The 11,214-nt window shown below is 45.8% G+C and overlaps 1 protein-coding gene across 1 annotated transcript in view; it reads left to right on the forward strand.

Moving 5' to 3' along the window:
* Anxa3 (annexin A3) overlaps nucleotides 1-10,760 on the forward strand; it is a 52,797-nt gene extending 42,037 nt beyond the window's left edge. Inside the window, exons 8-13 of the mRNA XM_005359522.2 lie at nucleotides 474-530; nucleotides 879-972; nucleotides 2,564-2,659; nucleotides 4,272-4,330; nucleotides 7,086-7,208; nucleotides 10,290-10,760. Of these exons, the coding sequence (XP_005359579.1) occupies nucleotides 474-530; nucleotides 879-972; nucleotides 2,564-2,659; nucleotides 4,272-4,330; nucleotides 7,086-7,208; nucleotides 10,290-10,349 (489 nt within the window). The 3' untranslated portion in view covers nucleotides 10,350-10,760. The remainder of the gene's footprint in view (nucleotides 1-473; nucleotides 531-878; nucleotides 973-2,563; nucleotides 2,660-4,271; nucleotides 4,331-7,085; nucleotides 7,209-10,289) is intronic.
* Nucleotides 10,761-11,214: the final 454 nt, after the last annotated feature.

The following is an 11,214-nucleotide window of genomic DNA, read 5'->3' on the forward strand; positions in this document are numbered from 1 at the left end:
ACTAGTAGATTCTGTGTTAGTCCCCAGGGACAGGATGAAAAGTACTTTCCATACACTTTCCTGCTGTTTATACATTTTCTTTGGTGAGATGTCCCCTTGGATCTTTTATTCTCTTTTAAATTGGGCTGTTTATTATTTTTTTCTGGGCCTCTAAAGTTCTTTATATATTTTGATTAGTCTTTTATCAGATATGTTTTGTAAATATTTTCTGTCCGTGCCTTGTCTTTCCATCCTAACACCTTTGAGCTTCCAGAGGAGACGGAGGCCCTAGACTGTGTGCCTGCTACGCTGACATCAGTGGCAGAGACAGATCTGCAGCCAAGGGTGCCCGATGCATGTCTGCTACATGTTTCCATTTAAAAAAAAAAAAACGAACTGCTAGTTTGAGTTCTGTGTCCTTAAAGGATTGACCTTGTTTTTTGTTTTTGTTTGTTTGTTTGTTTGTTTGTTTTTAATCATCCCTGATGGTTTAGGGTAGAAGAGATGAAAGCCTGAAAGTGGATGAACATCTGGCCAAAAAAGATGCCCAGGTTAGTAACAGCCAGGAGAATGTCTCTTTTACACACACTGTTGATGGCTTCTGCAAAAGATGGCACTGCCCAGGCCTGTCCTCTCTCGTCCATCTAAGTCAAATCCTGGGGACAAGTGTCATCCAGCCCAGCCTCTGCCAGCTACTATGGTGGTGACGACCCACCACTGCCACCACCGCCACCACCAGGTCCTGCATTTGACCTTCAGATTTGAAGTCTGGATCCTAGGGGGTTTTATTGGTCTCTGAAGTCAAGTCAAGTAAAATCCCCACTCTTCCCCTTCCATCCCCTTGAAAAGAGAAAGACGTGCATTTGTGATGACATGCCAGGTTTCTTCCATCTGTCCAGATCCTCTATAATGCCGGTGAGAACAAATGGGGCACGGATGAAGACAAATTCACCGAGATCCTGTGTCTACGGAGCTTCCCTCAGCTGAAACTAAGTACGACTCAAGTCTCTTGCTCTACGCTGTTTGTCTAGCTGTCTTCGCAGTTTACGTAGAAACCTCTTAGGAAACCAAGTGGAGAAGCTGCGTTTCAACTGAAGGCAGTGCCAACATTCGCTTTCGTTTTGCCCTGAAGACTGAGTAGGTTGCCTACCCTGTGAGTAGCATGCAATAGATGAGAACCGAGAAGAGAGAGGCTGTCCTGCTGAGAGCAGCAAGGCTGGTTACCAAACTCCTACCCTATCTCTGCCAGCTCCGCCATCTTCTGAAAAAGTCAGGCATTGAAAGGGAGTTTTATTGGTTGATTAATGGTGATGAGAGAGAGTTTGGTGGATGGATTAATGGTGATGACAGTGGCTTCTCTGGTATGAATGGAAATCAGTGGGAGGGAGAACCAGCTCTTCTTTCTGGACCAGTGACTGGGTCCCACTCACCCTCTCCCTCATGTGTCTCCCTGAGCTGTTCTGGAAGCACGGAGCTCCATTTAGTGTGACTGTATTCTGGCAATGGCTTCCATGTTTACAGAACAGCAGTGCAGGACTAACCTGATGCTGAACTGAGAAAATAGAAGGCTTTTGCTGCGACTTTTAATTCTGAGATTGTACTTCCTTAACTTCAACAGTGATTTTTGGGAAATAATGGTGCAATATTACTAAGGTCGTGGTTTGAAAAACAGAGATAGAGTGACGCCTGTATCTCTTAGCAATTTTTTTTTTCCAAAATGTATTAAAGGACCCACGCCTTTAATCCTACCAGAGACAGGATTTCTGCAAGTTCCAGGCTAGCTAGGACTACATAAGTAAGACTCCCATCTCAAAACAAAACAAAACAAAAAACATCAACAAAAACCTTCTTGGAAAAAAATGTACTTGACTTAGGAACTCTTGCTGTACACTAGATCACATATGTACAGGTTTTACTTAAAACAAATACTGATCAAGAAATTTGAATTGCTTCTGGTCAGTAGGAAGTTGGCCATAGCGCCTTAGAGACGGATTTCCTCAGCACAAGACATCCAAACCCTCCCAGACAGGGCTAGAAGATAACCCCTCTGGTAAAGGTGTTTGCCATCATGAAGGTGGCCCTGGAGTTTGGTCCCTGGATCCCATGTCATGGGAGGAGAAACTCAACTCCTAAAAGTTGTTCTCCGCCCTCCACACATGTACATACGTATGCGTGCATGCATGTGTGTGTTCACGTGGGTGCTCACGTGTGCACGCGCACACACACACACATCATAAAATTAATATTAAATGTTTTAAGAAATCTTCCCAGTCAACTTTTTTCCTCATGTGAAGCACATCTGACCTCCGTCCACAGCATTGGTTCCTGGGGGTGCTATGATTTTAAAACAGATGAATTATTTGTCGCAGAACATTTCAGACTATTTTAACTCTTCAGGCTGGAGGGGGCGGGAGATGACTGAAGAAATGGCCGAAGGAGTTCAGTCTTCATCGTGTTCAACTTTTAACGGCTGAGCTTCCGAACTTGCTGGTTCATCTGCTGCATCTTGCCATTTTAAACGTAAAATATATTCATGTGTGGCCCTCTGGGATGCTTTAAATATTTTTATGGTGTTCCTTTTTAGCATTTGATGAGTACAGAAATATTAGCCAGAAGGACATTGAGGACAGCATTAAAGGAGAATTATCTGGGCATTTTGAAGACCTGCTGCTGGCCATAGGTAAGCCCTCGAGTGCTAATATATGACATTGTTTCTCCTTCTTTGAAGTCAGTGTCAAGGTGAGCTAATTTTAAGCATCCTAACTGATCCGTCTCTGTGCTTTACAACCCCCAGCAGTCTACGGTAAAAACAGCTATCTCAACAAATATTGCTAAATAATGCATGGAAAAGTTACGTACTTGCTTCCCCCCTTGCCTTTTAAATCTGTATTGGCTTGTTATCCTGTCTAGATTATACTCTCTTGAAAGCTGAATATTACATGCTACTGGCATTTTTATTGAGCCTTGTTGAAACTGAGCCCTAATCAATTTGGTATCCTAGTGTATGTGGTTAAGTCTGGAAGACATCAGTTTCCTTCCAGACTGGAGACAAGGTCAGAGCTATAGATCTCTTCCTCTTTGGTTGAGGAATCAGGCTGAATCCAGGCCCACAAAGACACATTCACTAATGAGTGGTCGGAAATGCTGCTGTATGCGCGGTGAGGTCTCACAGTTTGCCCCCCCAGGCACTAAGAGAGCACCTCAAAAGAAAGGTGAGATCAAAGGACAAGGCGCTGTTCAAAGACAGCAGCATTCTTCATCTCTTCCGTGAAGCGGTACCCGGGACTCTTCCTCCAGTTGCCAATTCTCACCTCTCAAGAGGGACTCCTAACTATGATGCTTGAAATTTTATTTTTAGGCGACTTCTGTGTACTGGCTACCACGTTAAACTCCTCACCATGTCATCTCCTTTAATCCTTTGACAATGCTTCAAGGCAGGTTCATCCCCTTGGTGACACAAGACACTTGGTGGGGGGTCAGATTTACTTCCTTCAACTGTGAGCTGTTGAGTTTGTGAGGTGAATGGATGAAAAGATATGGCCTTCATTTTAATGCTTGCTCAAGATCTTGGCAAGCCAGAATTTAGGAGCTGTTGCCAAGTTACAGTTTGGCCAGGAAATAGGCAATTGTGAACTTTGGTGATGGTTATAATTGAAGTGGATCCTCCGGCTTCCCTTCCGATGATGTTGGGTGCTAAAGTAAGTTTCCTTGTTGTTAAGTTACTGCCACTTCCCTTATTTTCAGATACAAAGAACAAATCTTCCACGTTAGAATATGAAGAATAGGCAGGACTATGCCCAGAAGGCATGTATATGTCTAGCTGTGGGGAGATAGTTTGTTATGTCCAGATTGCGGAGTTCCCCAAAGAATACCAAATCCATATGCAAAAGCAAAGACCCTTTATTCAAGCTCGATCTTGGACCCTCTGTGTGTCTGACACAGAGGTATGAAATTGGAGAGCCTCGAGCTTAGTTGGGGAGGGTTTTTATTTATCATGGCAGGGGTTATGATGAGGAGAATAAGATGAGGGGTGCATGTGAGTGTGACTGAGATGTGGGGATGAGGCAGACAATGTGGCAGTGTCTTTGGCATATAATTTTATCTTCCCCGTGGCTGAAGATAACTCCCATCCTAAAGGTGCAAATATGACATTATGAGGCTTTGGAATCCAGGATTAGCAGCTTTTCTCTCATTCTAAGTAAAAGCCAGTACTGAGATGGACTTGGTTTCTATTAAGTGAAACTAATCATTACTTTGCTCTTTTTTTTTTTTATTTATTTAACAACAAACAGTTCATTGCACGAGGAACACCCCGGCTTTTTTAGCGGAAAGACTTCATCAGGCTTTGAAGGTTGGTCTGGAATTTTAGTGTTGCACTCATAGATAACATCCCTCATGGAGAAAAAAAAAATACTGTTTAATATTGGTGGAATATCATATTTCTTTTCCATTTCAGTGAGTTTCTTTTTGTAGCTAATTTTTCTACTAATTTGCCTCAGAGTATAATAATAAATGCGCCAGTCAGGATGGAGGTAGCTTGTAAAACGTTAGCTGAGTCATTTCCCCCCACTTCCTTTGTGTGGGAAGCAGAACTTGTAGAAGGTAAACCTCAATCAGCTGCTGAGAGGCGTGGCCTCTCCAGTGCTCCTCCTCCAAGTGAACCCAGCTGAGTCAGCACCCTGAGAGGCGTGGCTTCTCCAGTGCTCCTCCTCCAAGTGAACCCAGCTGAGTCAGCACCCTGAGAGGCGTGGCCTCTCCAGTGCTCCTCCTCCAAGTGAACCCAGCTGAGTCAGCACCCTGAGAGGCGTGGCTTCTCCAGTGCTCCTGCTCCAAGTGAACCCAGCTGAGTCAGCACCCTGAGCAGGATACCGACGGCTCGTGTTCTTTTCATGTCTTCATTCCCTCCAACCCGGCTAAGTTCAGAGGAAATGCTTCCTCAGTCTCAGTGGGCATTTCCCGTGGCTGTAATAATAACATCCGACTGAACATCTCATTCCCCTCGCCTCCTGGTTCCTGTGTCCCGTGCTCATAGCTGTACCTGCCAGAACTGGCCTTGCTCAGCTCTTGAAATCAAACATGACCTTCCCAGCCTTGTTCCTTCTGCCTCAGCCACCTCCTACCTCTGGCTGTTCCCTGGTCACCAAGGCTGTCTCTCCATTGGTGTCTCTGTATTTGTTTTTCCCATCTGTAGGATTCCGCCACCTGAGAGGTGGCTGGCTTTTCCTCGTCTTTTCAGGTCTCCTCTTGAAAGAACCCTCCCTCGACAATGTGGCCGACTGTCCTCTTTCCATCACTCCTCCGCATTCTATTTCCCTGGGCTTTGTTCCTCGTTCTTTTTAATATTTATTAAAATAATCACATAGTTTGCTATCTCCATCTAGTAGAAAATAAACTCCGTGGGGACAGAATCCGTTTGTGGCTGTATGCACGGTGCAGAGGAGAGTGCCGGGTACACAGTAGATGTTCAGCTGGCATTTGTTGGATACATCAATCAACAGAGCCAGTATTCACCGAACAGCTTCCTTGAGCTTGTTCGTGCTCTTTTCCCATTGTCTGCCCACCGGCAAGCATCTCTCCCGTCTCCCTCTTTTCTCCAGCTCTGCCATGGCTATCTCTTTACTGCAGCGGTCACGTCTGGGTGGGTCTCGGGGTCTCTCCTTTACTGCAGCGGTCACATCTGGGTGGATCTCAGGGTCTCTCCTTTACTGCAGCGGTCACGTCTGGGTGGGTCTCGGGGTCTCTCCTTTACTGCAGCGGTCACGTCTGGGTGGGTCTCGGGGTCTCTCCTTTACTGCAGCGGTCACGTGTGGGTGGGTCTCAGGGTCTCTCCTTTACTGCAGCGGTCACATCTGGGTGGGTCTCAGGGTCTCTCCTCTTATGCCTGTCCTCATTCTGGTTCTCTCTGTGATCTGCTTCATATTGCAAATGGACTATCTTGAAAACAACCACAGATAAGATCTAATCTCAGCACTCTTAGTTTAAAATATTGCAACACTTCTACCTACGTGTGTGGGATACAGTTAGAATGTTATCTCATGGTTAACAAGGTCTAGATTTGCCGCTGTTCATTATTTATATATCCTCGGATGTGATGTTCTCCCTTGTCCTAAAGTTTCATACTTTCATGCACACGCACACACACACACACACACACACGCACGCACATGCACGCACGCACACACACGCACACGCACGCACGCACGCACACATGCACGCACACACATGCACACACACACAGAGGGGAGAGCCTTTTGCTAGAACAATCTTTGCTTCCTGCACAAATCCCCTCCTCCTTCCTAGCATGCGTGCCTTGGCGTCTCTGCTGCAGTCTCTCCAGGGCTGGGATCGCAGGTTCTTAGGTGTGCCTCACGTGTCCAGCATACTCCCAACTGATTATTTTAGCCTCCAGTGTGTGCGTCACTTTCTAGAGCAGACCTTTCCTGATCTTTAGTCTTTCTCAGGCTCCGCTAAAACACACTTCTGTCGAACGCAACATCTCCCATCTGTCAGACTAATTTTAATTACTTTTTATTTAACAATTTTATTAGCTCATAGAGAAGTTGGTCCATGCTTTGATGATATTTACCCTCCCACCCCCAGCTCTTCCAGAATCCACTCCTCTTCCCTTTGTACCCAACTTTGAGTCCCTTTTTTTCTTTTATTTTTTTGATCAAGGTCAATTTGAGCTGCCCTAATATTCTTGCTTGTGTAGCCTTGCACTGGAGCATGGAAGCCTTAGCAGATGCTACATATTCAGAGAGCACTGCCCCTTTCTTCCCCAAGCAGCTAACAGTTACCAATTGCTCCACAGCTAGGGCTGGAATTTTGTGCCTACCCCCCTGCATGCTGGGATTGGTACCAGACTAATTTTCAGCGCCTTGTTTTTTAGCCTGATCCTTCGTAGCATCGAAGGCTCATGGGGATATCTTCTCTGTGTTCTTCATAGCATGGCTATGCTCATTACAGGGGCTCAGCACACATTTGTCTAACAAATGGGTGGTGGGGTTTAGAGCTAAATGAAGGAAGAGGAGTTACTATGGTTAAGGGTTCTGTGCACGATGACTTGTCTCTCATAACGGAATTTCTGCATGCTGTTGTGCTACCAGGGTGCTGGAACAGACGAGTTCACTCTCAACAGAATAATGGTTTCCAGATCAGAGACCGACCTTCTGGACATCCGACAGGAGTTCAAGAAGCATTATGGCTACTCTCTATACTCAGCCATTCAGGTAAGTTTGCTCTGGAAATAGCAGGGCATAATTCCCCTTCCTCTGCTCATCATCTTCCTTTCCCAGTCCTTTAAACATAGCTAGATCTGATTAGATTCCTCTTTCCTTGTCCATGTGTCTTCTGAGTTTAAAAGTTCTACCGAGCATCCGCTAAAGGAGGGACTGGGACTGAAGAGACGGCTCAGTGGTTAAGAGCTTTCGTTGCTCTTGCAGAGGACCTGGATTTGGTTCCTAGCACCCACATGGCAACCATCCACAGCTCCAGTCCCAGAGGCTCTGACAGCCTTTTCTGGCTTCTGTGGGCACTGCATGTCCAAAAGTCTGTGATAATTGAGAGAATTAACCCAGACTTGTTCCCTCAAACATTGAGTGAGGCTGTATAACCACCCCAGTCACCCAGTACCACACTGACTACGCGCAGAGGTTGAGTCTGGGGTTGGCTCCACCCGGGCCCCACAGGCTGCATGACTCTCCTACCTCTGAATTTTTAGATTCTCTACAAACTTGCTCAGGAAAGTCAGCTTTGGAGACTCAGGTTGGTACCTGCTGAGAACCAGCGCCCAGAGAGGCCAGGACAAATGGGATAGCAATCAGCAGCCGGCAGGAAGTGTTGAGAGTCCCAAGATGGATGCACAGCTGCAGGATTATTTATACTGTGCACATCCTGATTCTTGGCAGGATCTACTCCTCCAGCCTCTGGGACTCTGAAAGCCTGTTCCCTGAGGAGTGTGATGCCCAGCATGACCACTGGGAAGGCCTGGCCTAGGCCACGTCTCTTTGTCACACTGAGTAGTTGGATGCAGCCCTACCGGTGACAGACACCCTTAACCAGGCACAGATGTTGGCCTGGGTGCCCTCTGAGCACCTTGGGAGCATTCTAGCCTCAGGGCCCACAAATGATTTTTTTTTTTAACAAATGAATGAATGTATTCACTTCAACCAGTCAGCTAGACCCGCTCACCAATTCCTTTGTGCTTTTCAAACCGGAGCCTTTGTTTCCATGCTAAACTTTGACAGAGAAAGATGCGTGGGTAAGTTGAAATCATAACTGATCCCAAAGAGCAGCAGGGTCTCCCTGGGGCTTAGCATGGGTTTCGTCAGCAGCCTACACTGGATTCCATTTGGATTGATCCTGACACGTTACAATAGCTTCAGTCATAGTAGGAAGATTTAATAGCGTTAACCGCACTGTGCTTGCCAAAGCAGAAAAGCAGACTCGTATGTTTTATAACAATTGTCAGTAACAAGGTTGACACACCAGGGGGGCTTCTGCTTCACCCCCGGCCAACCAGAAAATCTGATTAAACTGGCTCTCCGTCTCCCCATGGTCTGGGTGATGGAGGCTCATTGTGTTAGGGGACATTTAAACTGTTTGCAGTTTGATAAAAAGAAAAATCTGTCACAAAGAGTCCAGTCTGTGCTGTGAAATACTACGGCTCCCATCCTGTCTACCTCCTGTGTGCACTGTCAGGTAATCCCGTCCATGTTTTCCTGAGTGGCCATCTTTAAATACAAAACTCGAGTGTGATTGGCTGCCATCAGTTTGAATGAGGGCTGCAGGTAGCAAAGCAAGACACGCAAGACAAGAGAGGGAAGAATTCATTCTACCATCTGCAAATCGTTCTGTTGTGTGTACTATGACACTACGCCCACCATCTCCACTCAGTGACATTACCACTCATTGACCTTGCTCTAAATCTACCCTAGCTACACCTTTCTACATATAAACTTAAGTGGTAAGAAGTGGTCACAGACTAGGTTAAACAGAAACAAATATGAAGTTTTAAGGAAATCCAGGTAAAAGGCTGAGTTTTGCCTCTACTGCTGTCTTTTGCAAAGAGAATGTGACCACTGTGCACTAACCCCTTCAGCTGGCATGGTCATCTTTTTCTAGAACCTTCCTCTGCTGGCTTAGGGGCTGCTAAGCCTCCTCTCAGGGCTGTGGCGCCTCTCACCAGTGCAGAGTGGAGTTGTTATGTGACAAAGCTTTGCTCTGAGAGGCACAACACATGTTTTCTAGCCCCAGATAGGGATCCCATGATAGAACAAAGTACAGACACCACCAAGGTCCCACTCGGTGAATCAGTGAGATTTATTGGGGTTACTGACAGGAATGTGGGTGAGGGGTTACCTACAAGATCAGAAATGACTCAAAGACTGCTATCCCAAGGCCCACCCCAGCGTGGGTGACAGCTCACAAAAGCTGGGAACCTGAGGCAAACGGCAGGCAGCTCAACAGGTTAGAGGTGTCCTTTCCAAGTGACTGGGCCTAAATCTTTTAGGCAGCCCAGCTAGTTACTGCTTCTCCTAGGTAGCTGGTCTGGTCTCACAGCCTTTGCAGCATGGCTTGTCTGGGAAGGGCTCTCATCTTTTATTGCTTACTCTGACAGGGAGGGGCCTGATGAATCTGGTCAGTTTCAGGGACTTCCTAAAGCTATTTTGAGTTGCTTACCTTCCAGCTTAAGGAGGTTGCCTGCGGGTTTGGAAGGTTTGAATCTCTGAGGACATTTACACAACAAGAATGAACGACTAGGCTCTCTAATTTGAGGCCACCTTTCTTACCCTCTGTATTTCTCATTTAATTATTACATGGAAATAGAGTTTATACTCCGCTGCATAGAGTTTGTATAAGGATTACCATAGTTAAAATAAGCTTTTCCTTTGAGCTTTTTATGTTGGAAATTCAATCCAGTGCCTTATGCACATCCCTCCAGTTCTCCGCGGTAAGTGTTTGAGTTGCAAATAGAAGTGCCAAATTAACATTCATTGTTACTAAACTGTAGTTTTTAGGTGTTTTGTTAGCACCTACTATGTAATATTATGTAATCGTTGAAACCTTGTTCCTTTTTTTTTAAAGTCCTAGTTGAAGTTCAGGAGGATGTGAACATTATATATTGCAGAGAACAACGTAGGTAGGAGCGGAGCTGCAGTCACTACGAAAGAATGATGTGTGCTGTGCTGAACAGGGGAGCTCGCCCGTCTCCTGTCCAAGGGAATTCCCTAACACTGTGGGGTCTCATTCACCTCTAACTCCCCGATTATTGACGGCATATTCTTCTCTGTTTGTCCTGTCCTTTGCAGTCAGATACTTCTGGAGACTACAGAGCCGTACTCCTGAAGATCTGTGGAGGGGATGACTGAAGAAGATGGTCTCTCCGAAGGCTACTGCCCCGACCGTGGGCCTCCACGATGGCAAAGGCTCCGCCTACTACTTTTCTGCAACATTCCAAAGTGCAAGCAAAAGCAAGACTGCAGTCTGTCTGCCTGATAGGAATCGTCACCAACGCAAGAGCAAAAGCAAACAGGATTTTATGTTAGAGCACCTCATTCGTAATGTAGAGGGAAATTCAACCTACATTTAAAGACCTACTAATGATTTTCTATTTCTTACGATGTTGGCATCGGTGTAGTCTGAAGCCATTAAACATAAATCAGGGTTCTAAACATGGTTGCCTTTGTTAAATATAATTTGTGCATTTGCTTTCAGCATCTACCAATACTGTGTGTTGCTTGGTGCCAACAAATATCTAAAGATATGCTTGTTGTAAATGCTGCTGCTGCTTCTATTTATTACTTTATCAGTGTGGTCTAAAAAAATAATAGCGGAATGGCATGGTGGTGTGTACCCACAATCCCATCACTAAGGAGGTGGAGGCAGGGGGATGAATAGTTTGGGATCATCCTTGTGAAGTTGCAGGAGATATAAAGAAATCCATTAACAGCCTAGTGTGGCTGAGGCTCAGGGCTCAGGGAAGAAGAATGGTATCCTGTGGATTTTTGTCAGGAAACGAGGTAATAATATTGGACTGTATGCTGTCAGGAAAAAGAGAAGGATTGCTGGCGGATACTTCCAGCATTCCTCGGGAATCTGTGAAGTGGATTTCTGTCTGCCAGCAAGAGCTACTACCCCATCTCCCCTTCCTCTGGTGAATGAGGCATCTGGCTCAAAGTACCTATGGTGCATGCCCACTGCTAATCTACAGGCTCCTTGGTCCCTACCAAACTG

This window comes from Microtus ochrogaster, linkage group LG1 (assembly GCF_000317375.1).
Source record: "Microtus ochrogaster isolate Prairie Vole_2 linkage group LG1, MicOch1.0, whole genome shotgun sequence".
Lineage (NCBI taxonomy): Eukaryota > Metazoa > Chordata > Mammalia > Rodentia > Cricetidae > Microtus > Microtus ochrogaster.